Raw genomic sequence first — 27,831 nt, forward strand, 5'->3', positions numbered from 1 at the left:
AGCCCCAGAGTAGAAAAACCTTGTTTTATTCAGCCCCGACCTGGGCAATCTTGCTCTGTGGTATGGCCAAGATATAAAAAATAAAAACCAACAACTGGCAAAACAATGTTGTAGAGAAGAGTTAGGTACAAAATGGGGCCTGGCATCCAGAATCCCTGTGGTTTGGTCCACGTTTGCTCCCTGAGGCCGGCAGGGAGGGATGCCCCTGGCGTCTAGCTGCCCCGCCTGTTGGTTGGGGGACTGGGCTCCTCCTCCGTGAGAGGCTGCCTGGGGAGCAGGGTCTGCTTTGGAAGGGGAGAGGTTGTCTGTCTGTCCCTCTCGGAGATCAGGATCTAGAGGAAGAAAGAGAGCAGGTCAATGGTGGCTGCAATGTGGAGCCCCCAGGCCTCCCCAGCTGGGGCTTTCCTTCCACACTCTAGACCCCTTGAGGTAGAGCAGGCGCAGACTCTCTCAGGAATTTGGGTTCAGGGGAAAGGGGCTAAGTCCTCAGCCCAGGTCCAAAAGAAGAGGTTTCGTGGATTCCCACCCACCCAGGGCCCAGGGTCAGTATGCCCCCCGCCCTCACCCCAAGTCCAGATTGTTTTCTAGGCTGTGTCAGTAGAGCTGCTACTGTCTGGAAATACTTTTTGGCTTGTTTTTTCTAACTTAGCCCTTAAAAAAAAAAAAAAAAAAAAAGCCTTCTTTTTCCTCTTCAGAAACATGATGGAAACCCACAGGCGTCAGTCCCTTGGCCTTTCTGGGAATGCTCCATCCGGCTTCCTGTGCAGGCTGGCCCAGCAGCCGCCTGTGGTCAGGGTCACGGGGACGCTCTAATAAGACCTGGGCCTTTCCAAGCACTTATGTAAAGAGGCTTCGGAAGGAAGGGCCTCGGCCTCTTCAGCCCGCAGGCTCCCCTAGGAATAGAAGGGAGGCCCGGCTGCTTCTCTGTCTGCCTTCTGTGGGCCTTCTGGGTGCTCAAGGTACTTCTGGGACATGGGACACTGCCCCAAAGCCCCTAGAGGGAGAGGCAGGCTCCCTGTTCGCCTTAGCCCTCAACAGCCTTCCTTCCTTCCAAGTTCCCTGGAGTTACTTCCCAGAAACCCTCTACCTCAGGTTGCCCCAAAGGCTGAATGGCTGATTGAGGTAGGCCTGGGGAGAAGGAAGGTGCTGGAAACTCAGGTCTACAACAAACAAACAAACAAACAAAAACCCCAACTGCTAGAGCTGAAGCAGGTGTCAGTGATTTCAAACACCCTCTGCGCCCTGGGTAATTGTGACCTGATCCTATTCATGAGGAACCCAATCTCCTTATTGAATTAGCGGCTGCTGTTTCCGTTTTTAATATTCATGGTGTGGTGTGTGTGTGTGGCAACGGGGTGGAGGTGGGAGGTCGTAAACAGGTTAGAGGTAGCAGCCAAGGGTGAAAGAGCTGTTTCTAAATGAACTCTGACCTAGGCCACAGACTGAACCCTGACCCTGGTGACATACTAAGCCTTGACCCTGGTCACAGATTAAACCCTGATCCTAGTCACACTAGTCACACACTGAGCCTTGACCCTGGTCACAGACAACCTACAGGCTTAACCTTTCATACCTACCTTCCATTAATGAGCATACACTTTTGGGGCAAAATGTTTCTCTGGGCCTTAGAATCTCCATCACCTGTCCCTATTTGATGGACTAAAGCTCAAATTTCCAGGGCTACTTTTTTTTTTTTCAATGGACAAACTGCTTTGATCTGATCAATTAAATTCCCATGGAAAGGGTGGGGTTCTTTGTGAGCTTGTAAGCAGGGGGTCCCTCTGCCAAGTGCTTCCTGTGAGGAGAGACACTGAGGACCTTGCTCAGCAGTCAGGTGACAAAGCCAAGGCCCAGATTTTATTAACTTCCTCCACAATGGGCCTTAGGGACAGACAATGGTCCATTCTAACCAGAATTACTTCTAATCTGGGCCTGTGTGATGGTCACAGCTGCCATTAATTGAGTGCTACAATGTGCTGGGCTCCTGAACACGCAGATGTCAGGCCTGTAAGTCATCATCCCAAGCTTATGCCAGAGGTATCTGTTTATCCTTAAGAAAAGTAGCTCAGAGGGGAAAGGTGAATTATCCAATATCACAGAGGGGAGAAGTCACAGAATTCTCTGCATGAGATCACATAGTCATGCCCTTGCACTGAACCACTCTTCCTTCTGCTGTTTTCCACTTGAAAAATCTTAGGGAGCCACATCACTGGGCCCTAGATCAGCACTCCACAGATGGAGCCCCACCATAAACACTCAGCTTGGGACTGGCATGGTCTAGGCTCTTCCTGCTGGGCCCAGCTGTAGCTGTGTTCAGTGACCACCCCCCCACCCCAAGTGCAGGTGTCTTAGGAATTTCAGGTGGCTCTGTCTGTTTCCCAGGCAGGAAAGTGGCTGGGGTAGGAAGGGTGCTGGGTAAGCACGTACTGAACAATTTTGCAGTTTGTTGTAGAAACATAGCGCCCTGTGTAGTGGATGTTGCATCTCACCACATTGTTGGTGAAGTCAGACTCCAAAACAATGTACTTTGGGTTCACGTGCACCTGGAGAGGAGAAAGAGAGAGAAAGAAACTTAGTCAAGGAGGCTGCCCTTCACCTGGTCACCAGAGAAAATGGTGGAGAGGCAGGCTGACAGATAGACACAGAGGTGACAGAGGGAGACAGGGAGATGAAGAAAGACCATGAGAGACCAGGAAACGGGGAGAAGGAGACCTAGAATGACATGGAGAGGAAAGAGGCAGCTGGAAGTCCAAGAAAACACTATCCAATCTCCTTTCTTATCAGAAGATGGGAAACTTCCCCAGAGCCAGAACCTGGACCAGGTGTATCCTGCACAGGGCCTTTGGGGTCAGAGAGGCCAGGCCTACCTCAGAGAATGCAGTAACGAGGGGCTGAATAGTCAGTGTCTCCAAGGCTCACAGTCAATCACTGCGCATCCTTATCCAGATAACCCATGGTGGGGGCAGTCTGATGCCAGGTGGCATCTCTTGCCTTGGAGCCCAAGGAACCTGATATTCATTGAGATGATGGTCTGGGCATGACTTGTAATTTTTGTCTGGAAAGGAGCTACTGGGACATAACACTGACAGTTTGGATTAATTGGGGTAGGGACCTGCATTATTTGCAGAACACTGAAGAACAGATACAGTACCCTAGCATGCTCCTTATGGGCAGGAACTGAGTATGAGGTCTGTATGCCCAGGATAAGAATGAACTCAGATCTTCAATCATGTTTGATGAGTAGCTGAGGGAGGGATGGAGAAGAATACCCCTGACATTCCCAGCCCAGGGAGAGGCCTGGCAGGGTCACGCGTATGGAGTCTACCGTGAGGAGTTCAGATGGGGCTGCAGTGAATTGCTTCTGGCTCTTGCTTTCTGGATGCAGCCTCTCTCCCAGTCTGTCTTTCTGCAGGAAAAGACACCTCCTGCAAGCCCGAACTCCACTGCCTCCTGCACTGAACTTCTGCATGGAGTGGGTCCAAGAGAACTGGCAGAGTGACCCCCAGCCTCGCTACGTATCTTCACAGAGTAGGCTGAGACGGGGCTTCCCCAGGTGAGGCCTTGACGGAGTGGCCCTGCACAGCCTTTATGGATGTACCAAGTTGGGCTGTGTGTCCTGAACATACTTTTCTACTTGTCCCCCCAGCTAAGGGAAGGGGTGATGGAGTGAGTGACATCCTTCCCTCTGGAAGGGCCTCTTGGTCACAGGAGCCCTCTGATCTCTCTCCCAAGTTGAATAAAGCTTGCCCGGTCAGCAGACAGGGGGATATATCATTGGCACTTTGTCACTCTGAGGGGATGGTGTCATCACTTTCCTAGCATTACTGAAGCTGGGCTGAAGGTTACTTGGGGTCTTCAGAGAAAGAGATGCTTTAGGTGTCTGCCTAAGACCTAAACCCTCAGATGAAAAGTATAAAACCTCAGGTGGTGGCCCAGATGGAGACTGCTTGGCAGCTGGGGAAGAGGGAACATGTCCGGGAGTTGAAGTTGGGCACTGGGCATGGCCATCAGGTTGGACGGAATGTAGGATACCATAAGGCTCACCTTGAGGATGTAGTTCCCAGGCTGCACATCGGTTATGTCAATCCATTGGCAGTCGATGTCCGCATTATAGGTATCATAGCAGCCTGGGCTCAGGCCCTGGAAAAAGGGACCAGAGGAGAGGCTGTGGTGCTCGTCCCTCTGAGCCACCGCATACCCACATGCAACAGTCAGGAGCCTCCTTCCTCTGGCTTCTACCCAGACCCTGGTCCATGGTGGGTCTGCCCTTTAACCTGAGGTCACTGGATGGATGGACACATAGCCATAGGGAGGAATGAAATGGAGTGGGGAGGATGCTTGGCAGGGATGGGTGGAGGGATGGATGAAAAGACAGACACGACAGACATTCAGTGGCCACTGGATGGACAGTTAGAAAGACAGCCCGATCCCTGTGTTTCCATGCCACCACCCAGCTGCCCTAGCCCAACCTGTGTGTGAGAGGTGCACGCATAGCGCTTGAGGTTGCCAAAGTCGCAGGTGCTGTCCTCCAGGCAGAAGCTGGCCTTGTGGCCCTCAGCCACCTTCTTTCCCGTGGCTGCGTCCAGCAGGTCATAGTGGCTGAATTCGTCCATGCTGTGGTAGTGTCTGGGGGCAGGGGAAAGGAGGAGAGGAAAGAGGTCTAGTCTTCCTGGATCTCCCATCCCGTCCCCTTGGGAGATGGGTCAGATGACATGTTGTGATGCAGTCTCCTGACCAGTCGGGGCTCTTCTGTGCCTCTGAATCCCACTCTGGTGCTCTCCATCTAGCCAGGTCACCCTCATATAATGCTGCCTCAAGATTCCTCACTTCCTTTTTAGTTTCCTTCCTGTACTGACTTCCACTGGGCAAGGCCCTATATTCTAGACATTTCCATCCCTTACCAAGACCAATCATTCTATGGCCATCTTCCAGCCTAGTCTGGCTAAGGCTCCTCTGAGAAACTCGCCCAGTGATCGATTCTTGGCAGGAAACACCATGGTGAGGGGGGTGTACCTCCAGTGGGCACCTGCATGGAGCTCAGGCACCTAGACCCCTGGCCCAGAGGAGGTAGGAGAGGCTGGTAAATCCTGCTCACTCACTGGTGGCAGCTGTGCCACTCCCAGGTATGCCGCGGCCGGTTGGGGAGGAAGTCTGCTGTGCCCTGGTTCTTCACGCGCTGGGGGAAGCGCAGCAGCACCCGCAGGTCATAGTCAGTGGCCTCAGGGGCATAGGCTGTGCTGTGGGAACAAGTGGAGAGACAGGAGTGGGCCTGGGGCATAGGGACACCAAGACCCAGAATGGCTGCATCAGGCCCTGCCCCCAGCCCTTGGCCACTAGTCCTCCAGGATGACCTCCAGCCTCTGAAGATCCTAGCATCTGATCCTGAAATATAGAGAGGCCCTGGCCTTTTCCATTCTCCCAACTCCACAAAGGCCTGGCTCTCTCCTCCTGTCTGGCCTCTGCTGTGTGGCTGGAAGCTGCCCATTGGGGTCTTACTAAAGTGACATTGGCCTGGCAATGAGCCTCTGAGGGTTCCTCATGCTTGTAGGTGACTCAGCTGGGGACAGCCCCTGGGGCCATTTAGAAATAAGCAACCCTACCCAGGAGATTCTCTGGACAGAGCCCTAACCCGTGACCCAAGAATGTGCTGTCTCCAGTATGAGCCTAAAAATCAGGCTTGAGCTCCTCGGATCAAATTCTTTGCACTTTGCCGCTTCCGTGTGTTGTCCTACTCCCACACACCCAGCTCCCTCTTTCTGCAGTTCACCCTTTGCCCATGCTCATCATTTGGCCTAGAACTACAATGCACACCCAGTCCCCTAGGCCCACCTCAAGTCCCCTGCTCCCAGAAGTCTGCCATGATTGCCACACTTAGAGGAATCTGGACCGCCCCTGAGGTCCCACCTGCAGCTCACCCCCATGCCACATGCATGCTGTGCTGGTTTAGGGGTAACCAGGCTACCTCTCCTTGATGGCATGGCTTCACGGCCAGCAACCTGCTCTTTTCCCTTCAGGGATCATGGGTCTGGCACACACTGCCTGCTCACAATTTACTTGCTACTCCAAATTCCCAATGGAGGTAGGCTTTGTAGGAAGAGGAGAGAGGGCAGCAGTGAGAGGAGACGCACACATGCATGCACACACCCACACGCACGCGCACACACGTGCACATGGGGGCAGTAGGAAAAAGAAGGTGGGCAGCCAGCTCCCCTCCCTGCAGCTGACTGCTGACAGCTGTCCTAGCTGGCCTCAGGGGCGCTTCCCTGGCAATCACTAAGGTCTGGGTTGTAAGGCCAGAGGCGAGAGGTGGCCAGTTGTAGGGATTAGCTCTCTCTGAGAGTATGTCTGGACAGCAGGCAGCTCAGACTCTGTCTGCCAGGACGTAAGGCCCTCGGCCTTGTCTGGGGGAGGCTTGGAATCCATCTGCGTCTGGGTTGAAACAAAACATCCTCCTTCTCTGTGTTCGGCTAAATCCTGCCCTTCTGTTCAGCTCAGCACATCGTGGGAAACCATCAGGATCTAGGTTCTAGGACCAGCTTGGCTGCAAGCTCACAGCGAGACTTGGAGCACATCCCTCTCCTGCTCTGGGTCCGGCCTGCAGTACGACCTGGCCCAAGTCTACAGCCTACACCGCAGACGATCTTGGAGGGCCTGTCTGCTTCAGGGCTCCATCTCTGCAGTATTTTCTGGGTCTGTAACCCTGCTCCCAGCCTCCCTGCGTGTCTCAGCACTGCAAAACCTCATTGCTCTGACCTTGCCAGCCCCAGTCTGGGAACCATGTGTCCCAGCTCTCGCCCTACTCCTGCTGCCACAGGGGCGTAGGCAAGGGGACGCACTCTCCAGCTAGACCAGGAGGTCCCTCAGGACAGAAGGCAGGCTACCTCTTCCTTCCTGTCTGGGAGCTCAGGTCTGGGCACCTGGGGTGCTCTCTGAAGTTTGGCTTTGACTAAAACCCTTCTGAACTGCAGGAGCTGCCACGGAGGCCATGAATTCCTCATCACTGAAGGGACTGACAGCAGGAACATTATGCCCTCTTCCCTAGGACAAGTGAATGAGAAAGACAAGACCTGAATGGGCAGGCTGACTGTGTGGTCCTGGGACCAGGGCCAATTTGATGTGAGTCTGTGATAAGAAACTTTCACCAGAATGTAAATCAACCACACCACTAATCACTCTGGTTAGTTCATATGACACTTTTCTTTTTCTTTTTTATGCAAGTCTTTCTCAATGAAGAAAGCAACAAACTGAGTTATGTTCTGGGGCAAGCTCTTTATCCTGTCACAGACGGGTAACAGTTTGTGATCAGCCACTCTGAGTGTCAGTGAACTAGAAGTTATAGAAATGAGATAATGTTGAGATTCCGAAGGATTTCCTAGATAGTAAAAAGCAAAGGGAGAGTTCAAATGTCAAAGTGAGTAATTCAAGGAAAACAGGTGCTTTCAACATGGATGTCAACAAAAGCAATCTTTAGTTTTTAGCAGAGGAGATGCCCCCAAACACACGGTTGAGCAGAACATGAACCATTAATGTAGACGCAAGTTTTGCAGGAGGCAGAATCACCCTTGAATAAAGCAGAGTGGGCCAAGCTCACTGCCTGGGCTCGTGTGAACTGGATTCCTTTCCTTCTCTCAGTACAACGCATAACAGGCCTCTGTCCTTTGCCCCTGCTGTGACCAAGCAGAGACAGCCTGGGCCAACCATAGGACACAAGTGTCCTCTGTGGACATGCTCCATAATCCTGCATTCCTTCTTGCAGGCCTGTCTGCCCTACAGGACTTTCCTGATCCTGTGTGAGCATAGAAACTTGGCTGTCCTTAAGGAGCCTTCCCATTGGGCAGCTCAGATCTGAATGGTTTAGTTGCTTTCATTGTACCTCATTTTCCACATGGGTCAACACACACAGCAAAAGCAAAGTTCTTTGTATAGTGATGCACAGGAAGGTTGGCTGTCTGCTCATACCCTTCCCTGTCTGAATTTTTGCAGCGGGTAAGGCTCACAAATGAAGATGGCAAGGTCACTAGAGGCTAGGGCACTTGGTCAGGGTCATGAGTCTTGCAGGCAGCCTCGTGTGAGTACTGGTTCTGGGTGATTCCCAGGGACTGTCCCAAGGCTTGACACTTCCTCTTTGTCTCCTTACCTGGCCAGACACTTCTCTTCTGCAGCACAGCGCAGGGAGTAGAGGTGGGCTCTCTGCACGTAAGTGGATGCCTGCACATAGTTGGGGTCCGGAACCAAGTCAGGGAGACCTGGAGTAGGCAGTGGGAGAGAGGGAGGAGGGAGGCATTGAGAAGGTCAAGCTGTCCACTGCTAATGCCCAGGGACCTACCCCACCCCAACCACCTGTTGCCATTCTCCCTGGGCAGAGGATCCTGGGTCCAGGAGGTGGGTCAGAGAATTTGGGCAGCAGGCGGTCACCCCTAGAGCTCTGTGTTGTGAGAGCCACTGAGATCTCCTGGAAGAACTGGGACACAGACAAGAACTGGGAGGCAGGGTGGAATTTGGAGCGTTAGAAAGGGAAAAGGTGTTCTTGGCAGGGACAATGGCCTGGCATGAGCAAAGGCCTGGAGGCAGGACTGAATCAACCAAGTAATTTCCTGACAGAAGCACTCCTTCCATGTCCTTATTCCCCAGGCCTCAGACACCAGCCCCCAAATGCCCTCTGCTTCTCTCACCTTTGCAGCCAGCTTCCTTTGTGAACCACCAGAACAGCCCTGGGCTTCTGGCCCAGAGTGAGCCCCAGAAGGCTTAGGGCCAGAGCCAGGTGGATGTTGGCTGGCAGCAGGTGGTGGGCAGGAAGGGACGGGTGGGAAGGAAAACAGTTCCCCAGAGCAAGCTGCTGACCAGGCGGGATTCTGAGCCACTCCAAGATGCTTCCCTCCTGGCATGGCCCCTGTTCCTGTCTCCCCTCACCTGCTACTACTCCTGGCCATCAGCCCCCCAGACCTGCCCACACCCTCCCCTGTCTGCAACATCTGGCTTCCAACTGAAGGAGGCCCCAGCTCCCTCCCTGTTCCAGCCCTTGTGACCACTCCTTCCTCAGGCTGTGCCAGAGCCAAGGGTCTGTGCTTCCTGCCCTGGCCCCCTCCACCTCCCCTGCCATGCATGGATTAGTCCCAGTTAATCTAGTTATTATTAGGAACAAGTAGAAACCAAACTCAGGTATCCAGACCCCATCTTGCAGTGGAATACAGAATGGTCTCTCTCTCTCTCTCTTTTTTTTTTTTTCCTGTCCTGGGGTTGAATCCAGAGCCCTGCAAATGCTGGGAAAGGGCTCTACCACTAAGTTACATCCCAGTCCTTTTAAAATTTTTATTTTGAGACAGGGTCTCACTCAATTGTTCAGGCTGGCTTTAAAATTCTCTTGCCTCAGTCTCCTGAGTTGCTGGGATCACAGGTGGGCACCACTGTGCCCAGATAGAAAAAATGATCTTTTGATTTGTTTTTGGTACTGGGGATTGAACTCAGGGGCACTCAACCATTGAGCCACATTCTCAGCCCTTCTTATATTTTATTTAGAGACAGGGTCTTGCTGAGTTGCTTAGAGCCTCCCTAAGTTGCTGAGGCTGGCTTTGAGCTCACAATCCTCCTGCCTCAGCATCCTGAGCTGCTGGGATTACAGGCGTACACCACCGTGCCTGATGATAAAACGATCTTAATGTTGGGAGGGATGAGTGGGGGCAGGTGGTCAGTGGGTTACTCCCAGAGCCATGCACTCTATTCTAGTTTGGCCACTGGCTTAAAAGGGAATGATCCTGGTACTTCCAAGTCCCTTTTCTCAGGCCTCAGGGACTCTGTCGGACTAGTGATGACAAGAGGCTGTAAGTCCTTCTTGGTTTCTTTGAGCTCTCTGCTCTTGGGCTTGAAATGAAAGGAGAGACAAGAAAGGGGATTTTAGCATGTGGGGGGCTCTCAGTCCTTCTTCTTGCTGTCAAAACCCTCCCATCAGCTCTTAGGCTCAGACATTAAGGCCAAGGAAGGGAAGTCCTCTAAGCCTTTGACAGAGGTGTTTACCTGCGTGTACACAAACCCTGGGCTCCCAGACCCTAGCCCTGCTTTCCCTGGGGCCTGGGCCTCCTGGGGGAGCCCGAGCTAGGCAGCCAGGGTGATCTCACCTACTTGGAATGGAGAGGAAACTTGGAGTACAGGGTGGGTGAGGATGAGGTGGCTCCTGGCTATTGGGGGACCTCTTGGCTAGTCTAGGTCCCATTACTCGAGCCCCCTGGAATGTTCGCAGTCATTTCCCAAGGGATCCTCCTCAGGCTCTCACACCAGCTGGGAGCTGGTTCTTACCCTCTGGTTCCTGGAAGCTTCTGGAGGAAGGGTGAGAGGGAGAGGGACGGTCCCCTTCTCTATTGTCCAGTGCCTCAGCAATAGACAGGGGTGGGGCAACTTGTGCTGGAGCCTCATGGGACCCAGCGTTCAGCACCAGACAGTCTGCCGCCCCCACCCCAGGCCCGGTTTCAATAAATACTGCACAGATGGCTCCGCAAAGCTTTTCTGGCCTGACCCTTCCTCCCCAGGCCGTTTCATAAGCTGGCTCTGCAATCTGAGGATGTTGGGAGAGACACAGTGAGAGGCCACCAGGGGTACTTGGGGCCTGATATCAGTTTCTGATGGAGCCCTGACCATGGTCATAGGCTAAACCCTGACTGTGGCCACACATGGAGCCCTGCCCCTGGTCCCACACCAAGGCCTGACCCTGGAGATACAACTGGCCCTTAACTCTGGCCACACACTGAGACCTGGCATCTACCAACAACTCTGAACGTCAGTCTTACTATCCCCCATCTCTGTCCACGGATCCTGGGCTAACGCTCTGTATTTTTAAAAAAGAAGAAGAAAGAAAATGAAAAAAAAAAAACGAAATAAAACCTTAAAAAGGAATTTGCTTTAACATCATCTGTCTTTTCTTATTAAACCAGAGTGGGTGGGTTTGTTGTAGGGGCCACAGCTGTGGGGGAGGGGCGCTTGTACAGTACTACATGTGGGGCTTTAGGGGAGAGACCAAGGACACACAGCTCAGGGATGCTGGCCACAGTCTGAGCCCTAACCCCGGCCATAGACGGTTATCTTCTTCCTCCCACTGTTGGGCAAACACAGGCTCAAGCAGAGGCCTCCTGTTCCAGGATGTCTTCCCTGATTGGCAGTGACATTCCAGGCCATACACATTTGTCCTCTCACTACCCATGGTATTGATCTATAATTAGATGTAATCATATTCACCTGTATCTCCTCCCCTCCAGACTGAGGGCTCCCTGAGGGCAGGACCTCAGTGACAATTCACAGTGCTCAGGAACTCTGGCTTTGGATATTACTGAGTGACCCAAGCCCCCTTGGCCTGTCAGGCAAGCTTCTTTAGTGATTAGGCTCCCTATGTAACTGTTCTAGGAGTCCATAAGTGTGCTCCACCTGTAACCTCAAGATACCAGGGTACATGATGCTTTTGGAAATGTAGAGGAAACAGGCTCAGAGAGGGCAATGAATTTGCCCACAGTCACACAGTCAGGGCAGCCCCAGGAGGAGATCCTAGGTCCTGACTCTCTTCCAGGACTCCAATTATTCTTTCTATAAAAATGAACATCTTTAAAGGTATAAGCTATACACAGTCAAATACACAGGTTTTAGGAGCACAGTTGGTAAGTTCTAGCAGATGTTTATGCTGTGTACCCACTATCCCTATAAAGCTAGGGATTGCCACCACCATCTCTATTGTTCTTTTCCAGGGAAACCCTCCCTCTCTGCCACCCAAGGCCATCATTGATCTGCTTTCTAATGACCATATATTTTTCTAGTATCTAAACAAAATTACTCTAACCATTATCTGATCATTTTCTTTCTGGCCACCACCAGGTCCTACTGTGATGCCCTCCCCTAAGTCCCCACATCACCCCTGTCATACCCTCTTTGCCCTGGGAATTCAGGCTGAGTGCCCCCACCTCACCCTCTGATCCCCTGCTGAGGTCCCAGGGAACAACAGGCCCCCTCCCTCTGCTGGTATGTTTTTCCAGGAGGGAACAATGCCTCCTTCTCCCTGCCGTTCTCCCAAGGGACATTCTCCCAAGGGACATTCCGTCAGCAGCCAGGCCTGCGGGCTTGGGCTTGGGCGTGAGGTGGGGTGGGGGCGGGGTTGATATTGGAAGGGATGAGGGAAGGCTTGAGTGGTGCTGGTAGGCATAGGGCTGGGGGGAGCAGTCTGCTGTTGCTGGCTTGTGGGGACAACCACGCCCTCCAGGCAGGACGGTCAATATGAAGTTGTAATCAGACTGTGTGATCAACCCTCATTCCAAGAAATGCACATTTTAAAGAAAAATCCTGTGGAGTTGGGGGGCTTTGCTTGCTCCAAACAGTGGAGGATCATCAGTCATCATGGTGTAATTTTGAGGAGGAGCTGGGATGACTTTTCCAGCATACACAGAGTCATCCAACCCTCTGGCCTGGAACAGGAGACTGCAGAACTGTGGGTTTTGGGGAGATCTTTTTCCCTGAGACTCCTGTATTTATAAATGTAGAGAACTGAGTTAGTCATAGTTCTCAGTTCAGAGCAAACTAAGCAGTATCCATGGTCCACTCATGTAAGGCTTCCCTCTCATCTTACTTATTTTAGCCTTGACCCTCACCCTGACTCTCAGATATGCCCCTGAACACTGGTGGCTACATATGGATCTGTGGTACATTTGAGATGGGCATTTTTTTTTTTGGATAGGGGCTACTGGGAATTGAACTTAGGGGCACTCAACCACTGAGCCACATCCCCAATCCTTTTTTTGCATTTTATTTAGAGACAGGGTCTCACTGGATTGCTTAGCAAATTGCTTTTGCTGAGACTGTCTTTGAAATCTTTATCCTCCTGCCTCAGCCTCCAAAGTCATTGGGATTATGGGCATGCACCACCATGCCCAGCTCAGATGGGCATGAATTTTTAAAGTCTATAAGTGAGTCTCACAGAGCTCATGCTTTCTTGATTTTGCAGTCAATGTAAACTTTTGAGGCCTTTCAAGAAGGTTTGTGGCCTGTCATTGCTAAACAGGAGCCCACAGGGTGCCTCTCCATATTCCATCTAGTCAGTGTCCTGGAGGGACACCCAGGTGGCCTTTGACCCCCTGTTCTGCACTCAGGCTGAAGCAGCGAGCGGCTTGGCATGTGCCTCCTGGGCTGGTGAGGACAGATATCACTCTCTTCCTAACCCTGGGTCACCGTCAGCCTTGCTCAGCTTCCTTCCAAGCTCCCAGAACCACGGTGGGGCAGGGTCAGATTGTTCAAAGGCTGGGAGATGGCCTAGCTCAAGCTCCCCAGGGAGGCCCTGGTTACATCACCCAGGAGGGAGATTGAGCCTGGCTCTTGCCTTCCTCTGTTGTAGACTTTCCATGTGGCCCTGGACTGACAGGTCCCTTCCTAGGCCTCACTTCTGCGCACCTGCATTTTATCCACTTCTGATTGCCCCCTCCCCCATTTGTAGCCTGGAGCCCCGTGCTGGCCTCTCCTGGGCACTCTTTCCCAGAAGGAATGTGTTGGCCATAGGAATTCATGCTGCCCACAGCCTGGGCCAGAATGGTGGGAACACTGGGTCAGAGGGCAGCAAAGCTGCTTGGGATAGCCAAAGCCAGGTTGTTCTGCTGGGGAGGGGCAGGATATGAGATGATTGGGTTCCAAGGCCATTCTGCAGGCAGCGAGCCACTGGTATGGGGGACATCATCTGACCCTGGTGGGCACAGGCGGTGAAGACTCCTAGCCAAGGGAAAAGGCCCAGCACTCTGCATTCCAGCTCTGACCTTGGAGCTTCCTCTGCAGGCCACCCAGGGTCCAGTGGGAGGACACACCATAGTGACTCTTAGGGCCAATGTGTACAGGACAAGCCCACCCTGCCGTTCTGCCCAGGCTGGGCCTGGCACTGCTGGACGTCTCCCGTGACAGCCCTGTGAGCCTATGGGCAGCATCTATCAGTGTCTTCCCTAGCAGGTTCCAGTAGAGGCCCAAGACTCCAGAGGCAAGTTTACTCCCTTGTCCTGCCTATGTCCAATCTTTCTGTTGCCAAATTCCCTTACTCTTAGGCTCAGTTTCCCTATCTGGATGACAGGGAGATTGGACTAACTGGCCTTTGAGCACAGGTTGGATGGATCCATAAACACTTGGTGATTAAAATACTTTTTCGGAGCTATTCAGTCCATTCCCTAGCCTTGGGCAAGAGCCCGGGACCTCTCATGACCTCCACAGCCCATACTTCACCAGTCAGGAAATTCTCCCACTGTCTGACCTAAATCCTTCCTGCTTTATTAGAAATCTGTTCCCTCCTGCTTGGAGGGGAGGGCCCTGTGGCTACAAGCCTGTCACTGCTCATGCCTCACCTGCTTCCCTCTTGACTTCCCCTTTTCTGTGGGTTCAATCAACCTCCTCTCTGAAATCTGTCTTCACTTGGCCTCCTGCTCCCCAGGAGCAGATCACGGGAGGGGGAATGCAAAGGAGCCCTAATCTCTTGAGCCCAGGGCTGGAGGATAAACAAAGTCCAGCAGGAACCCATCAGTCAGTCGGTTGTGAAATATGTGCTGAGCGGGATGTTTTGGCTAGCGCTGCCAGACTCCAGAGGAGCCCCTAGGTGGGGGAAAGCAGCAAGCTCTACTGAGCACAGCACTGAATAAAGATGAGCCAGAAGAGGGCCTGCAGGGCAGAGCTGGCAGCCCTGAAACCTCGGAAATGGTCATCTAATAATCGAAACACTGAGTTGTCCACATCAGCCCACGGGTGCCACACCTTCCTAGGAGAGTCCACTTTGTTCCATCGTGAAGGGGCAATCCCTACCTGGGCCAAGGGTTATGATGGCTACAAAGTCAGACCTAGAGCCTTTAATGGCTCCCAACTGCCTACAGAATCAAGTCAGGATGTTTCAGGGTGGTAGCTAGATCTGCTGTGGTCTAGTCTCTACCTGGCCTGCCAGACTCTTAACCCTAAGGATCAGGAGGCAGCTCCTTAGCCTGGTTCTACACACTGCCATGGTCCAGGATTTCCCTGCTACACAACGCACACACACACACACACACACACACACACACACACACACGCGCATGCACTCACACTCTCTTTTATGCTGCAAAACTAAAGCCTACCTGGTCAGTCTTGACCTCCCCTCGTCTACCACCCTCCACCTTCTTACTTGTCTCCCACCCCCCCACTGACCGGGAGACATCAGCAGCAGTGACGACCCTGCCCCTGTGTGTAGCACGGCCACCCAGTGAAGGGGAGGGGTATGTGTTCAATTGAAAGGGCTGCCAGGGAAGCAGGCTGGGCCAAGCGAGGGGAGGGCCTTGGATGCTCAGCACCTCCTCTGACAGGAACCTGCTGCCACCTCTTTGCACACCTCACTCAAATCTCTTCCCAGTGTGACCCGGCCCCTGCCCTCCAGCCCTCCTGTCCCTTACTTCCCCAGATGCTTCATTCAGTCCCCTCAGGTTCCCTCCCTGTTCCTGGAGGCTTTTCTCAGTGATCTGAAATTTTCACCTTTCTTACAAAGCCAGTTCCATCCACAGTCTTTCCATCTCAGCTACCGTCATCCTTCCAGCAGCACAGACCATAAACCATTGTGCTCTCCCTGGCCCTTCTCTTTCTGTCACTACCCACATCAATCCATCAGGAAATTCCATAAGCTCCATTTCCAAAATATATCCTAAATCTGGCCTCCCAGCACCCCCATGGTTCCCACTCTGCATGGGCCTCCGGGGTAGCTGCTCTCAATCTCTCTGCCTGACTCCTGACTGCCCACTCCCAGCATAGCAGTTGGACCCCTATTTAAATGTCACTTCCCAGCTCAAATTCTGCAGTGATTTCCTGGGGCACAGAGAGTAAAAGCCAAAATCCTCACAGTGACCCCCTTGAACCCGTCTCCTTTTATTCCCCTAATTCTATTCCACTCTGTCCTAAGCAGACTGAAACACACTTGGAAACCCACAGAATTTCTGCCTCAGGGCCTCTGCACTGGAGATTCGCATCTCTGGAGTACTCTTCCTGCAGATAGCTGCACAGCTCACTCATATGCCTCCTTCAAGTCTTTGCTCAGATGTCACTCTGACCACCTGGGCAACCTGCCCCTTCCGCCTACTCTGATCTTCTTACCTACCTCCATGGCATCTATCATCTTCTATCACTCATCTATGTATTATGTTTACACATAAAAATACAGATCCGTAAGAGCAAGAATTTTGTCTTTTTTCACTAATGAATACCCAGCTCTAAAGCAGTACCCAGAGCACAGGGAGGAACTAAAAAATATTTATTGAATGGCTTATTGATACATGATATATAGATTATTGATATTGATATATGCCCTCTCAGCCAGACAAGAGCCCCTGAGGTCAGGGGTAGGGGTGGGTGGCACTGTCCTTTGTGTATACCCAACTGCCAGCCTGGTCCCACAGGTACACAGCAGGAACTGGGAGCTGGACACAATGAAGGGCTTGGGTCACTCTGCATCCCAGGAGCCTGAACTCTTCTTGCTAGTGGGTTCAGACCTTGGCAAGGGCAGGGATGGGCCTGGGGCACCTCTGAATTCCTTACACCCAGGTACCACCCTCAAGGACTGGTACCTGTATGTCCTTAGAAAGCATACGCCTGCACCCCCAAAGGGTCTGGTGTCGTGTAAGTCAGGCTGCACTCTCAGACAGAGGCCGTAATCGATTCCCAAAGTCCTTTCTTTTGAAAAAGGATTTGCTCTGGGTTTGGAAAACCCATGTTTCCAGTTGGCCAACAGTAGGGGGAAGGGCGGGCTGTCTCTCAAAGTTTTGATGGCAAAGGCCTCCATCCCTTCCTGCGCTGACATTCTGAGCCCCTCCCCCAACATTTCCAGGTGTTTGTGAAATGCTCAGTTTCTGGAGTGCCCATCACCAATGGGGAGAAAGACCCAGGCCCCACCCTCACTCGGTAATCCAGACTGCACACCGGAAGGCCCCTCTGTCCAGCTGCCTGTGGTGAGGAGGTGGTGAGGTCAGGGCCAGGGGAGGGAACAAGTCTGAGCCTCTCCTTCCAGCCCCCACCTCCCAGCCCTGCTGCTCCACAGGAATGCCGGGCACAGGAATTGGAAGCAGGTGTGGGCTGCCTAAGCCGACCTCCGCCTCCTCTCTGTTCTCTTCCTTTCCTGCCCATTGGAGCCATCGCCCTGGGGAGATTTCCATGTGTTCTTGGCTTGGAAAAGAAGTAGGGTGGACTCCGGCTGGGAGCTTTGGGGGAGGGTGCTCCTTCTGAGACCAGAGGACCGTGTAAGATGGGGATCCCTGGGGTCAGGAGAGAAGAAGGAGTGGGGACAAAAGGCTAGAACTCCCTAGCCAAGTCCAGCAGGATCCTGGTGCCAGCAAAGGCACTAATGACTTCCCACACTGTCTCCCCACCATGACTGGGAGGGAGATGTGTGTGAACTCGAAGGAAAAATCTGAATTTTGGTGGGGGGGGGGAATATAAGAGGGACCATGATGAACAGAGACAGGTGACTCAAGATGTAAAATACTCTTTCTTGAGGGGCAGAGCAGAGGGAGAGCGGGGTCATTAGGTCCAAGCTTGACCACTCCTAGCCTTGTGACCTTGGGTGAGTTCCTTAGCCTCTCTGAGCCTGGTTCCTCATCTGTAAAGTGGGGATGATAATACTAGCTATTTCACAAGGTGGTTGAGGGGATTAGATGAGAACAAGAGAATAAATACTTGGCACAGTATCTGACCCATAAATGGCAGATGCTACTGTTATTTCTATTATTTAAAGTAGGAGCTGTCTCCTCCCATAGGAATGGGCCAGGCTGAGGCCAGGGGAGGTGCCTTATAAGTGGTTGATGAAAGAGGAGACAGAAAGTTTGACTAGAGGCCTCCTAAAGAGGCTGCTCAGGACACTGTTGTTTGTTCACACCCTCAGACCCCCCTCTCTCTCCACCGCTCCCTTGTCAACTTTCTCAACCCAAAGGTTACATTTCTTTCTGAAGAAGCAGCTGAGACCACTTCAGGGAAGGAAGGAGGGATGCGAGCTGTGACTCTGGCTCCAGGGAAAAGCACTTAAGCTCTTAGGGCCTCAGTTTTCTCACCTGCAAAACGGGGATGCTGGCAGTACCTGTCTTCTAGGGCTGTTATAAGGACTCCAACTATAGAGCTCCAAGAACAGTGAGAGGGCTTGGAAAGCCCCGTGGAAGTGTTTGCTAAACACATTTTGGAGCCTAGAGTGAGGATGCCAAGGCCTCACTCCAACCCACACTGAGGAGGGACTGTTCACCTCCCAGTTTTTCATGTCCACTGTCCCATCTCACCCTGTTACTACCATGCCCAGAATATAGTAGCCAAATATCTACTGACAAGGAATACATGACCAAATGAATGAGGGAATAAACAAAGTGTGCCAGATAAGCAATAATACACAGAAACAAAATTTAAATGGTGCGTGGTTAAGAAAGCCAGATGGAGAGTCATGCAGACTCCAACCCTGTTTTCTCTGTTAAAAAGCAGCAAATGAGGGTTGGGATTGTGGCTTAGCGATACAGTGCTCGCCTAGCACGTGTGAGGCACTGGGTTCGATCCTCAGTACCACATAAAAAATAAATAAATTAAATAAAGGTATTGTGTCCAAGTACAACTAAAAAAATTAAATTAAATTAAAAAAAAAAAATTGGGCAAGGGAGCCCATCATCTTAGCTACAGAATGGGCCAAATAGCAGTACCTGGTGTGGACCTGGGAATTAGAGGAGATATGTATAAGAAGTTAAGTCAACCGAAGTGGAATTCTCTCCCTGGATGAGAGAGAGCTGAGGTGCAGAGAGGGTCCCAGCTCACACCCGGCCTTGCCTGGCAGGCTGAGCCCGATGTCCTCCTGGGTCATCTCAGTGCAATGCAGAAAGTAGGCCTGGCCTCTCTGAATTCCAGCTTAGCTACACCCCACTGAGTCACCTCCTTAGGCCTCAGTCTTCTTTACTAGGAGCACTAGAATCTCCACATCACTAGGGGTTTGTGGGGATGAATGAAATCACACATTTAAGCCACTAAGCTCAGTAGGTGCTCTTCAGCAAATGGCCAAATTGTTACTATTTGTATCTTAGTGCTCTAACTCTGGGAATTTTTTGAGTGGAGTCCTGTTCTGTCCTTCCCTGAATCTATTCCAAGCCTTGTGGAGGAGGAGGTAGGTGACCCAGAGGGGCAGGCAGGCCCAAGTGAGCTAGGGGGTCCAGCAGTGGGAGTAGGGGTAGAGATCCAGGGCTGCTCTCAGGGACAGAGGGTCCCAGTTCGGCCTCTTGGGCACAGAACACTGGACAGAAAAAGGGGGTTATCTAGAAGCACCCTCAGGTATGGGTAGGGAAATGTGGCATGTGAGCCCAGGAGCAGTACAGTCCCCATGTGGGTTACAGAGACCTCTGAGAGGAAGGAGAAGCAAAGGAAAGGAAGGAGATAACTACACTGAGGTATTGAGATCTTGTCCTCAGAGTCCTAGGGAGCCATAGAATCTTCTTGAGCAGGGGAGTAAACTGGTCAGCACTACAAGGGTTTATGTGCCCTACATATAGGGTGGTCTGAAGAGAGAGCAGTTGAGACCAGGGGAGCAGGAAGGAGGCAGCTACGATTCCCTCCTGGCCTCTGACTGGCCAGGTGAGGACAGGGTGGAGGACACATGCTAGGCAAGGCCAGCACAGCCATCACAGATGGCCTGGGAGGTCACCTGGAGCAGCCTGCTCTGTGCTCTTTTCACAGGATTGCTGGAGCTGGTGAGTGAGGCCAGGTAGAAAGGGGGAGGCTCTTGAGGAGAGCGGTAGTCTTGTGGGGCTCATCTCAGTACTAAGACCCCCAGCTCAGAGAAACTGAGGTGGAGGGAGGCAGGAGCTGGGAGAGGATGTTGGGAAAGTAGGGCCTGACAGCAGCAGAGTGCGAGGCCATGTGTGAGCCGGCTCCGTGCACGTTACACAGCGGGCCTGGGAAGCAGTCGGCCACCCTCCAGTCAGTCCTCTCTGTGAGAATGTGCTCTGAGAGCTGGCTCCGGATGTGACCCTCTCAGAGCCTCTGTTTTCTCCTTTCATTCTTTCCAGCTACATGTTTCAGAGTTGGAGACGATGGTACTGTAGGAAGCCCTGGGTAGCCCCAGCACCAAGTGGGAAGGAAGAGGGTACAGGCACCCAAGGCAGAAACAGGCGCAGGACAGCCACTTGGAAACCCACCCGCCCATGGAGGGACGTGGGCGATGCTCACATGTGTTTGGTGTTGTGAGGACACATCCACGCCCACACACACACACAGTCTGCCAGCGCCGGGCCTCAGACCCCTGGGTGTGTGGCCAGGAGGAATGAAGTCAGGCTCAGAGAATCCGCCCTGGGCTCCCACACCAGGCCTGGGGGTCTGATCTCAAGTACAAGGCTTGGACTTCTTTGGGTTGGGACTTTCCACGGTCTCAGCCTAGTAGGGTGGGGAGGGAAGAACCAATGATGGGGGAGACTAATGTTCCTACACTGGCTTCTTTGTGGGCCCCAGACTAGCTTGTATCCCCCCATCTCATTTTCTCCATGATTAGGGGAGGGATCATTCTCTGAGAAGTCCTCCCTGAGCCCCAGCCTCTGACTGGGGAGGCCCCTCCTCCAGATTCCCATAGTCCCTTGCTCCTGGTGCTCACCTAATCACAGTAACGAGCCACTTCTCTGCTATGCTTCCCCCAGGACAGGGCCTGGATTTGATGCATCTCAGCCTGCTCAGCTTGACACCTAGGACACTGCCTTCAGGGGAGAAATGTCTTTGACCCAAAATAAACTGTGGGGCTCAGGAGTAGTGGCCAGAGGCGCTGCTCAGTACCCATCCCACCACTCCAGACATGGCCTTGTTCTGCCCCATCCTCCTTTGAACAAACTGACTTCCTTAAGAACCCATAGGCCAAGGAGGGGCCCTAGAAAACATATTGGCTTGAAGCCCAGATGCCTAGTCTCAGGCCTGGCTCTGCCTGTGTTGTGGCATTTGAGGCCTCAATTATCCCCTCTATCCAGAGGTGGGACCATTCTGGCTGAGCCGCACACTGAAGTCTTGAATTCTAAGAAAAGTTGTCACAAAGATTGAGCACCTGATAGGTCAACATCTCCTCTAAGGTGCTCTTGGGCAGTTGGTGCATAGCTGTAATACAGCCTGCTTCAGTATGCTTCAAGTTTCTGGTAACACCCAGGAGGGGTGGATGTACCCTTCAACACATTACATAAGGGCCCCTCATCTTACTCTGAGCTTCCGCAGTTCTCAAAGTGGGATTCAGCAACCAACTCATGTGCTGCACCTTGGATGTATGAGAAAGGGCACAACCTGGGAGATACTTCTCTCCCCTAGTTTTGGGCTCCACCAGCGCCCTTGGCAGCAGCCCTTCACTGAGGCCATCTTGACTAGAGACTGGGCATCACTCCCATGCTGATAGGGGCTGAGGAGTGGAGACTGAGGCCAGCACTAGCACCAGCACCTTGGGTCATGTATGGTTCAGCAACTGTGATGGGGAGCAAAGAATCATAGGCAGAGGGCACTGACAGCAGCCTGAAAGAGGCAGGGCAGAGTGGACTGAATACGCATCAAGGACTGAGCAGGAAACTTGGACCAAAGAGCTGAAACCTAGGGAGAGAAGTAGCAAGGGAATACCAGGACAGTGAGGATGGGCTCATGGCCATCCAGCCCTATCCAGACCCACCAGTCGGCCCTAGTCCAGCCTGCTAAGAGAACTGTGGAGTCTGTCCATCTGACACAGGAAGACTGGTTCCACCCCTGTGACCTTGTGTACAGCAAAAATGGCTTGGCCTTTCCAAGAATAGGCCACATCTTCACTCCCTCTCCCCCCAAAGCCTCAGGGTGGCCTCTTTACAGTTGCCTCCTGGGACCTTTCCCTAGGGCTGGGACTAGGGTAAGGCTAGTGTGGCCCTGACCTAGGCTATAAAATTTAAGTGGGCACCAAAACAAAAACCCAAACAAAAAAACCTCAGTAATAAAGATAAGTGATATTTAATACAATTTTTTCCAAAAAAATCAAAATCAGTGCACAAAATCTGTGAACAAATATCCAAATAAAGACAGGACCCAAGTTGATTTTTGAATTTGCCTCAGGCATCCTAGGGCACCATTATTGATTCTATTTAAAATTTGGATACACTTGTTCATGGTGTATTTGGGAGCATTGTTTTTTCTTTAAAAAAAAAAAAAAAAAAAAAAAATCGAATTATTACTTATCTCAATTTCCAAGTTTTTTGGTGTCTCCTTAAATTTCGTGCCCAGGTCAGTGCCTCGGTGGCCTCTCCAGCATAAATCTCACACAATCCCCACCAGGGGTCTCTCAGTCATCTAGTCTGAATTCCTCCCTGGGGCAAAAAGTCCTCTCAGATCAGCTTAGCTGGGGCAAGCTGTGCATGCCTAGTGATAGGGAAACCGCACAACTAACGCCTTTCTGACCCTGAAGAGCTGGCACAGGGGCATCTCCAGGAATGGAAGGAGGTACCCTGATTGGAATGAGAAAGAGTCAGGAAAAAAGGCTTCTTCCCTTTGTCCTCAGATGATCCAAGCTAGGTCTGAAAGGGGCCTCCTCCCAAAGCCTGGCTAGTGCTTCCACCCTTATCTCCAAAGCCTCGGTTGGAGCCCAGGCCTGCCTGGCTAAGTCCTGACACTGACTGATGATGCCTGGCTGTTAGGCAGGCCGGAGGTGAAGCACCACGGGGTTGTGGGCTGGGGCTAGGTGTGGTGCGGGGTTCATACTTAGCAGCACAGGGGAGGCCTCTGGAGAGGGATGGGGAAGGGGTCTGGGCGCCTGGAGCAGTACGTCATGAGGTCGGGCAGCGGAGCCTTAGGCCGCGGGCGCGGGTACTGTACTCACCACGACCGTTCTGGTTAGGTCTGTACACGCTGCCCACGCTGAGGCGGCCCTGCTGTGCGCCGTTCCGCTCCCCACCCGGCGGGGGCGCGTCGGAGCTGCGCACCGGCAGGTAGGGCGGCTCCAGTACGCGGAAGGGTGGCTGCGGCTCCACCGCACGCGGCGGGACATAGGCCTCGGGTGGCACATTGGAGTAGGATGGATACCAGCCGAGGCGGGGGTCGCCGCCATAGGCCCCACCGCCGCCCGGGCTCTGCGCCGCATCGGGGCTGGGGTCGGGGTAGGCCTGCTCGAAGCCCGCAGTGCCCTCGTTGTTGTACAGGCTGTGCGAGTAGCGGCGGTCCAGGCCGTCGGGAGGCTGCGGCTGTGGTTGCGGCTGCGGTGCGTAGGGCCTCTCCAGAGCCGGGTAGAAGCCCTGGGCCGGATACTCCGGCTGCTCCTCGCCGCCGCCTCCGTACTCCTCGTAGCGCGCTCGGGGCTGGAAGGGGTAAATGACCCCCGCCGAGGCCACGGCTGCTGCCCCTGCACCCATGCCACCGCCCGCACTGCGGTAGTACACGTAGCCCTGGTCGTAGGTCCGCGACGCGGGGTCGTAGTTCTCGTACTGGCTGACGAAGGGCGCTTGCGGGTAGGGGAACTGCTGCGGATAAGAGGACGGCTGGCGGTAGGTGGTGGCGAAGGCCGAGNNNNGCCTGGGGTGCGCCAGCCAGCAGCACCCGGGAGCTACTCTCCGCGCGCTGAGGCCCGGCAGGCACGTACTCTGAACCCGAGTTGAGCAGGCTGTACACCTGCCCGTTGTTCTCCCACTGAATCAGCTGCCGCCAGCGCCCAGGGTCCGAACCCTGCCCCGGCTGTGCCTGCTGCCCATGCACCAAGACGCACAGGCAGGCGCCCCACACTACGGCTCCCAGCTGCCAGCCGGCTCGGACCAGAGCCATGGTGGCCCCTCTGCAGAGGCCGGGTAGACAGAGAGGCTCTCAGGAGTGGCCCCTTGTGCGTACTTCTCTTCCCACGGCCTCGAGGACAGGACGGTTCCTTGCCTGCCCCAGCTCTAGCTTTGTCCATCCTGGCCTTGTCCCGAGCGGGACGACTCCTCCGATGACACCATTTCGAGGCCAAGAGGTCAGGGCAGGGCAGGGGCGGTGCCCAGGGCTGCACGAGGCTCTCCGCAGGGCACGGGCGAGCAGGACCGCCTGGGGGCCTTACATGGCCAACCCCACACTGGCTGGCCGCTGGGCTGGCGCTTTCCCACTCTGAATGAATAAGCAACAGGCTGGGAGCGACGGGAGGTTTCGGGAGCCTGGTCCGCCTGCTGGGGCCTCCTCCGCGGGGCCCTATGGCCCGCCGGGTTTTAGCTGTGTGGCCTGTCCCACAGCTGCAGTACTCCCCCGGTCCACTGAGCCAAGCCGCAGACCTGCCTCTGAGGAAGGGAGTAAGGCAGAGAGTGGGATTGGGGGCAGGCGCCCTCTGGGGACTCAGGCCTGGTAAGTGGGTCTCTGACAGGCAGGAAGGGACTGGGTGTCAGTCCCGCCCTGCCTGGTCCTCTCTGCTTTGGACATGGCATCCATGTTCTCAACCTTACCTACTGGTTTTGCCTTTCTCCAGGATTCCTGGGTTCCCTTTTCCCTTGTTCTCCAGAACCATTGCCAGGAGACACCCTTCTTGTTGATGGATCTCCTTGGGGAGATGCTGAACAGGATCCACCCTCTAATTCTGGACCTCAGGTGCACCTTTTTCCTTGGGCCTGGGTTTAAAGGTGATGGAGCTTCAATTTTTCCCTCTTGGCACATCTTCCAGCCTTATTCTTTCACTCTGTAGGATGGGGTGTGTCCCTGTGCTCAGTAGGACTTGTGAACTCGTGGAAGAGACCAACTCTTGCACACTCTGAGTGGTTTCTGTCTTGCTTCTCTTGATTCTATATGGCCTGAGAATAATCTGAGTGTACACATGAGTAAAATGAAACCCAGCGGCTGTCTCTGCTATGGGATGGGGTCTTGATGAGGCAGAGAAGCCTATAAGCATTGAACAGCAAGAAGGAGGATTCAGGAGAATTGTGGCTGCGAGATCTTGGGTAAGTCCATTCCCTCTGATCTAGTTGCTGCTTCTGACCAATGGAGGATTAGCCCACATGGTCTCTAAAAGTGCTTTGGGAGGGCAGCACCTATGGGGTGCCATTACAAGAGTTCTGTTTCTATTTTTCATACTTGAATAAATCCTACTCCTTACACACACACACACACACACACACACACACACGTGTGCTTTGGGAGAGTCTCTGTTTCCACTGGGGGATTGCAGTGATAGGAGGAGTCCTAGAAGTTTGAACTTCTTGCTTTGGTGTCCGAGAAATCACACTCTGAATGCTGCTCTCAGGGCCCCACCCACTGGGCTCCCCTCTCTAGCCTTGCTCCTTGGAACTGGAGAGAAGAAATTGCCCCTTTGTGTTTATATACAATATAGGGAAGACCCTGCAGATTCTCCCTCTATTTTGGAAACTCTGAACCCACCTTGGGAGGAGACAGAGTGGACACTCCTCAGGGACAAGGTCCCCCTTCCCTCCAACCTTGCCAGGCAGTATTTTGTTGTTCTTGTTTATTTTATTGTATTTATTTATTTTTATCCATTGCTCTATTCTTCAGGACTGAGGCTTGATTCAGATGACTTGGGACATTAAATGCCTATAATCTAGCCAGGATGGTGGAGAGCTTCTAACACCATTCCTGGCCAGAGATCACTCAGCACTTAACTCCCCAGCATGTGGTTTGGTCTCAGACTCCAGATGGGATTCCTGAAAGGAGCCAGGACACCAAACAAGATCCTGAGGTCTGGGCTCACTAAGGGCCGGGACCTGGAGGGTTAAGCCTTCCCTCCCTCCTGCCTGCCCCCTGCAGTGTTGGCCTCAGCTGCTTGGAATCCCTGGGGTCCTGTAGGGCCCTCCCGCCAGCCAGATGGGCAGCAGAGAGGAGGAGGAGGAATGGAAACAGGCCTCAGGGTACCCCTAGGCATGGAGGGGAAGGGAGGAGGAATTGAGGGAGGACAGAAAATGGTTGCCAGGTAAGGGAGCCTGTTGGCAGAAAGTGGAGAAGGCAGGTCCCCTCTCCATAAGCTAGATGGGGGCAGAGGCTTCCTCAGGGCTTTGGTGTGGGGAGATCAGGGCACAGGCCATCCCACTCAGCCGGCTCTGCTCTCAGAGCCAACTCTTGGCGTGAAACCCTACCCGGAGCTGGCTCCAGCTCCTCTTTCTTTTTTCTTAATAAGGTCGAATCAGAGTGAGTCAGAAGAGCCAAGTTTCCTGTTAGGCTCTGTTTGAATAAACTCTGCTCTGAACAGAGCTTGGGCCAGTACTGTGGCCCTGCCAGCCGTCCCTGCTGAGGCAGGAGAACTTGGGTCCACAGGATGACTTGAGCAATGGGCCTGGCCTGGCCAGACCACTCCCCAGAGAAGCTGTTAAGCTCTCAGAGCTTCAGTCTTGCCTCTGAGCCTGGGGGAAATAATACCTTTCTTGGGGCAGATATGGGAGTTTGGAATGAGAGGATTATGAGAAGTACCCAGCACATTGCCAGATCATGTGGCCACTATTTTCTTCTTTTCCCCTTGACTTGTGAGAGAAGGGAGGGGTTATATCTGGAGCCGGGGGTCCCCCATGCCATTTCCTCTATCCCTTTCTTGTTTTTATGTGTCTTTATTCTTCCTTGCCCAGGATGAAGCTTGTGCAGGGCAGGATCAATCCTCTTCCCTCCTCCCTTCTCTCAGAGTCCAACCTCCTTCTGTTTCTAGTCTAGGCCTCCTGCAGTATCTGACTGGGCCCAGCTGGGCCATGGCCAGCAACTCTGGGAGCCCAGGAGTCTGCCTGCCTCTGCCTCTCCACACGCAGGGCAGAGCTTGCATCTGTAGCTTAGGTATCCTGGCATCCTTAGGTTGAAACCTGCAGAGTGGGGGGGTCTAACAGAGACCATGGCAGAATATGGAGGGTATAGAGCACGGGTCAAATGAGGGCTTAGATTCACTGGGCTGGGCTGGGACAGCTGTCTTTGGGAGGACAGCTTCTCTTTCAGCCCTATCCCTATAGACTGGGATTCACACCCACATTTTTAAGACCTAGATATGTGGTTGAGGCCAGATCCTGGCACTAGAAACCAGTCTCAAGGGATCTTGGAGGGCTGGTGATGTAAAGTTGAGTTTGTTGGTAGTACACATCTTTTTATAGCACCTACTTTGTGCTTAACTGTGTTGCTGGGGCTCCCATGGAGCAGCCAATGTCCTGTGACCCTGAGATGGTCCTGAAAAATCCATGGGGAAGCAAGGAAGTGCGGACCTCATCAGCAGAGGGGTGTGGGAACAGAGAGGGATAGGAACTGTGGATGCCCCTTTGCTTGGTAGACAAGGGCCGTGAGGCCGACTGTATGGGTCAGAATTTTCTGTGGTTGAAGGGAAGGGATGAGGGTAGGCACTGGGTCGCCTCTGCCCTCTGGCTCCCAGACTGGGCCTGACTGGGTTCCCCCTCTTCCCCATGGTCACTAACTTCTGAGGGCAGGTCTGGGCACCTGCACCGCCAACTCAGGAAGGCCACTGATGGGATTCGTGCTGAATTGGGAATGAAGCCCCAGTCCCAGCAGTGGACTGTGTGGTCCCAGCTGCTGCCTCTGGAAAGTGGGCTGGAGGAAGTGCTGAGCGAGGAGGCTGGGCGAGCTGGCACAGAAAGCGCTGACTCCACAGGGAGAGGACCACCGAGTGACCACTGCCAGCTGGGCCCTGGGCCCACCCCTCCCCTCCCCCGCAGCCACATCTGGTGCAATGGTGGGGGAGGCAGGGGGGACTTTGGTCCCCAGAGCCAAGGCAGTGGTGGAGGGGGCCCGAGGAAGGAGCTAGGGCATTTTGGTTTGGAAGTGTCTCTCTTAGGGGCTGGAGCTCCTAGAGAAGTCAGGAAGTGGGGGAGGGGAGGTCAGAGCATTTTTCAAGGGGCAGATGATAGGGGTGGAGGAACCTACCTTCTCCAAGACCCAGAGGAATTTGGGGCT

The 27,831-nt window shown here is 53.3% G+C and overlaps 1 protein-coding gene across 1 annotated transcript; it reads right to left on the reverse strand.

Annotated features, from left to right (window-relative positions):
- Positions 1-10: 10 nt before the first annotated feature.
- Loxl1 (lysyl oxidase like 1) lies at positions 11-23,751 on the reverse strand. The gene is made up of 8 exons (XM_015480446.2): positions 23,600-23,751; positions 22,817-23,550; positions 8,138-8,246; positions 5,100-5,237; positions 4,470-4,626; positions 4,045-4,140; positions 2,428-2,543; positions 11-332 (listed from the first exon to the last, which is right to left on the reverse strand). The coding sequence occupies exons 1-8, from the start codon at positions 23,749-23,751 to the stop codon at positions 326-328; spliced, it is 1,509 nt and encodes a 502-aa protein (XP_015335932.2). The 3' UTR covers positions 11-325.
- Between the last annotated feature and the right edge of the window lie 4,080 nt (positions 23,752-27,831).

The sequence above is a fragment of the Marmota marmota genome, unplaced genomic scaffold (genome assembly GCF_001458135.2).
Source record: "Marmota marmota marmota unplaced genomic scaffold, marMar, whole genome shotgun sequence".
Classification (NCBI taxonomy): domain Eukaryota; kingdom Metazoa; phylum Chordata; class Mammalia; order Rodentia; family Sciuridae; genus Marmota; species Marmota marmota.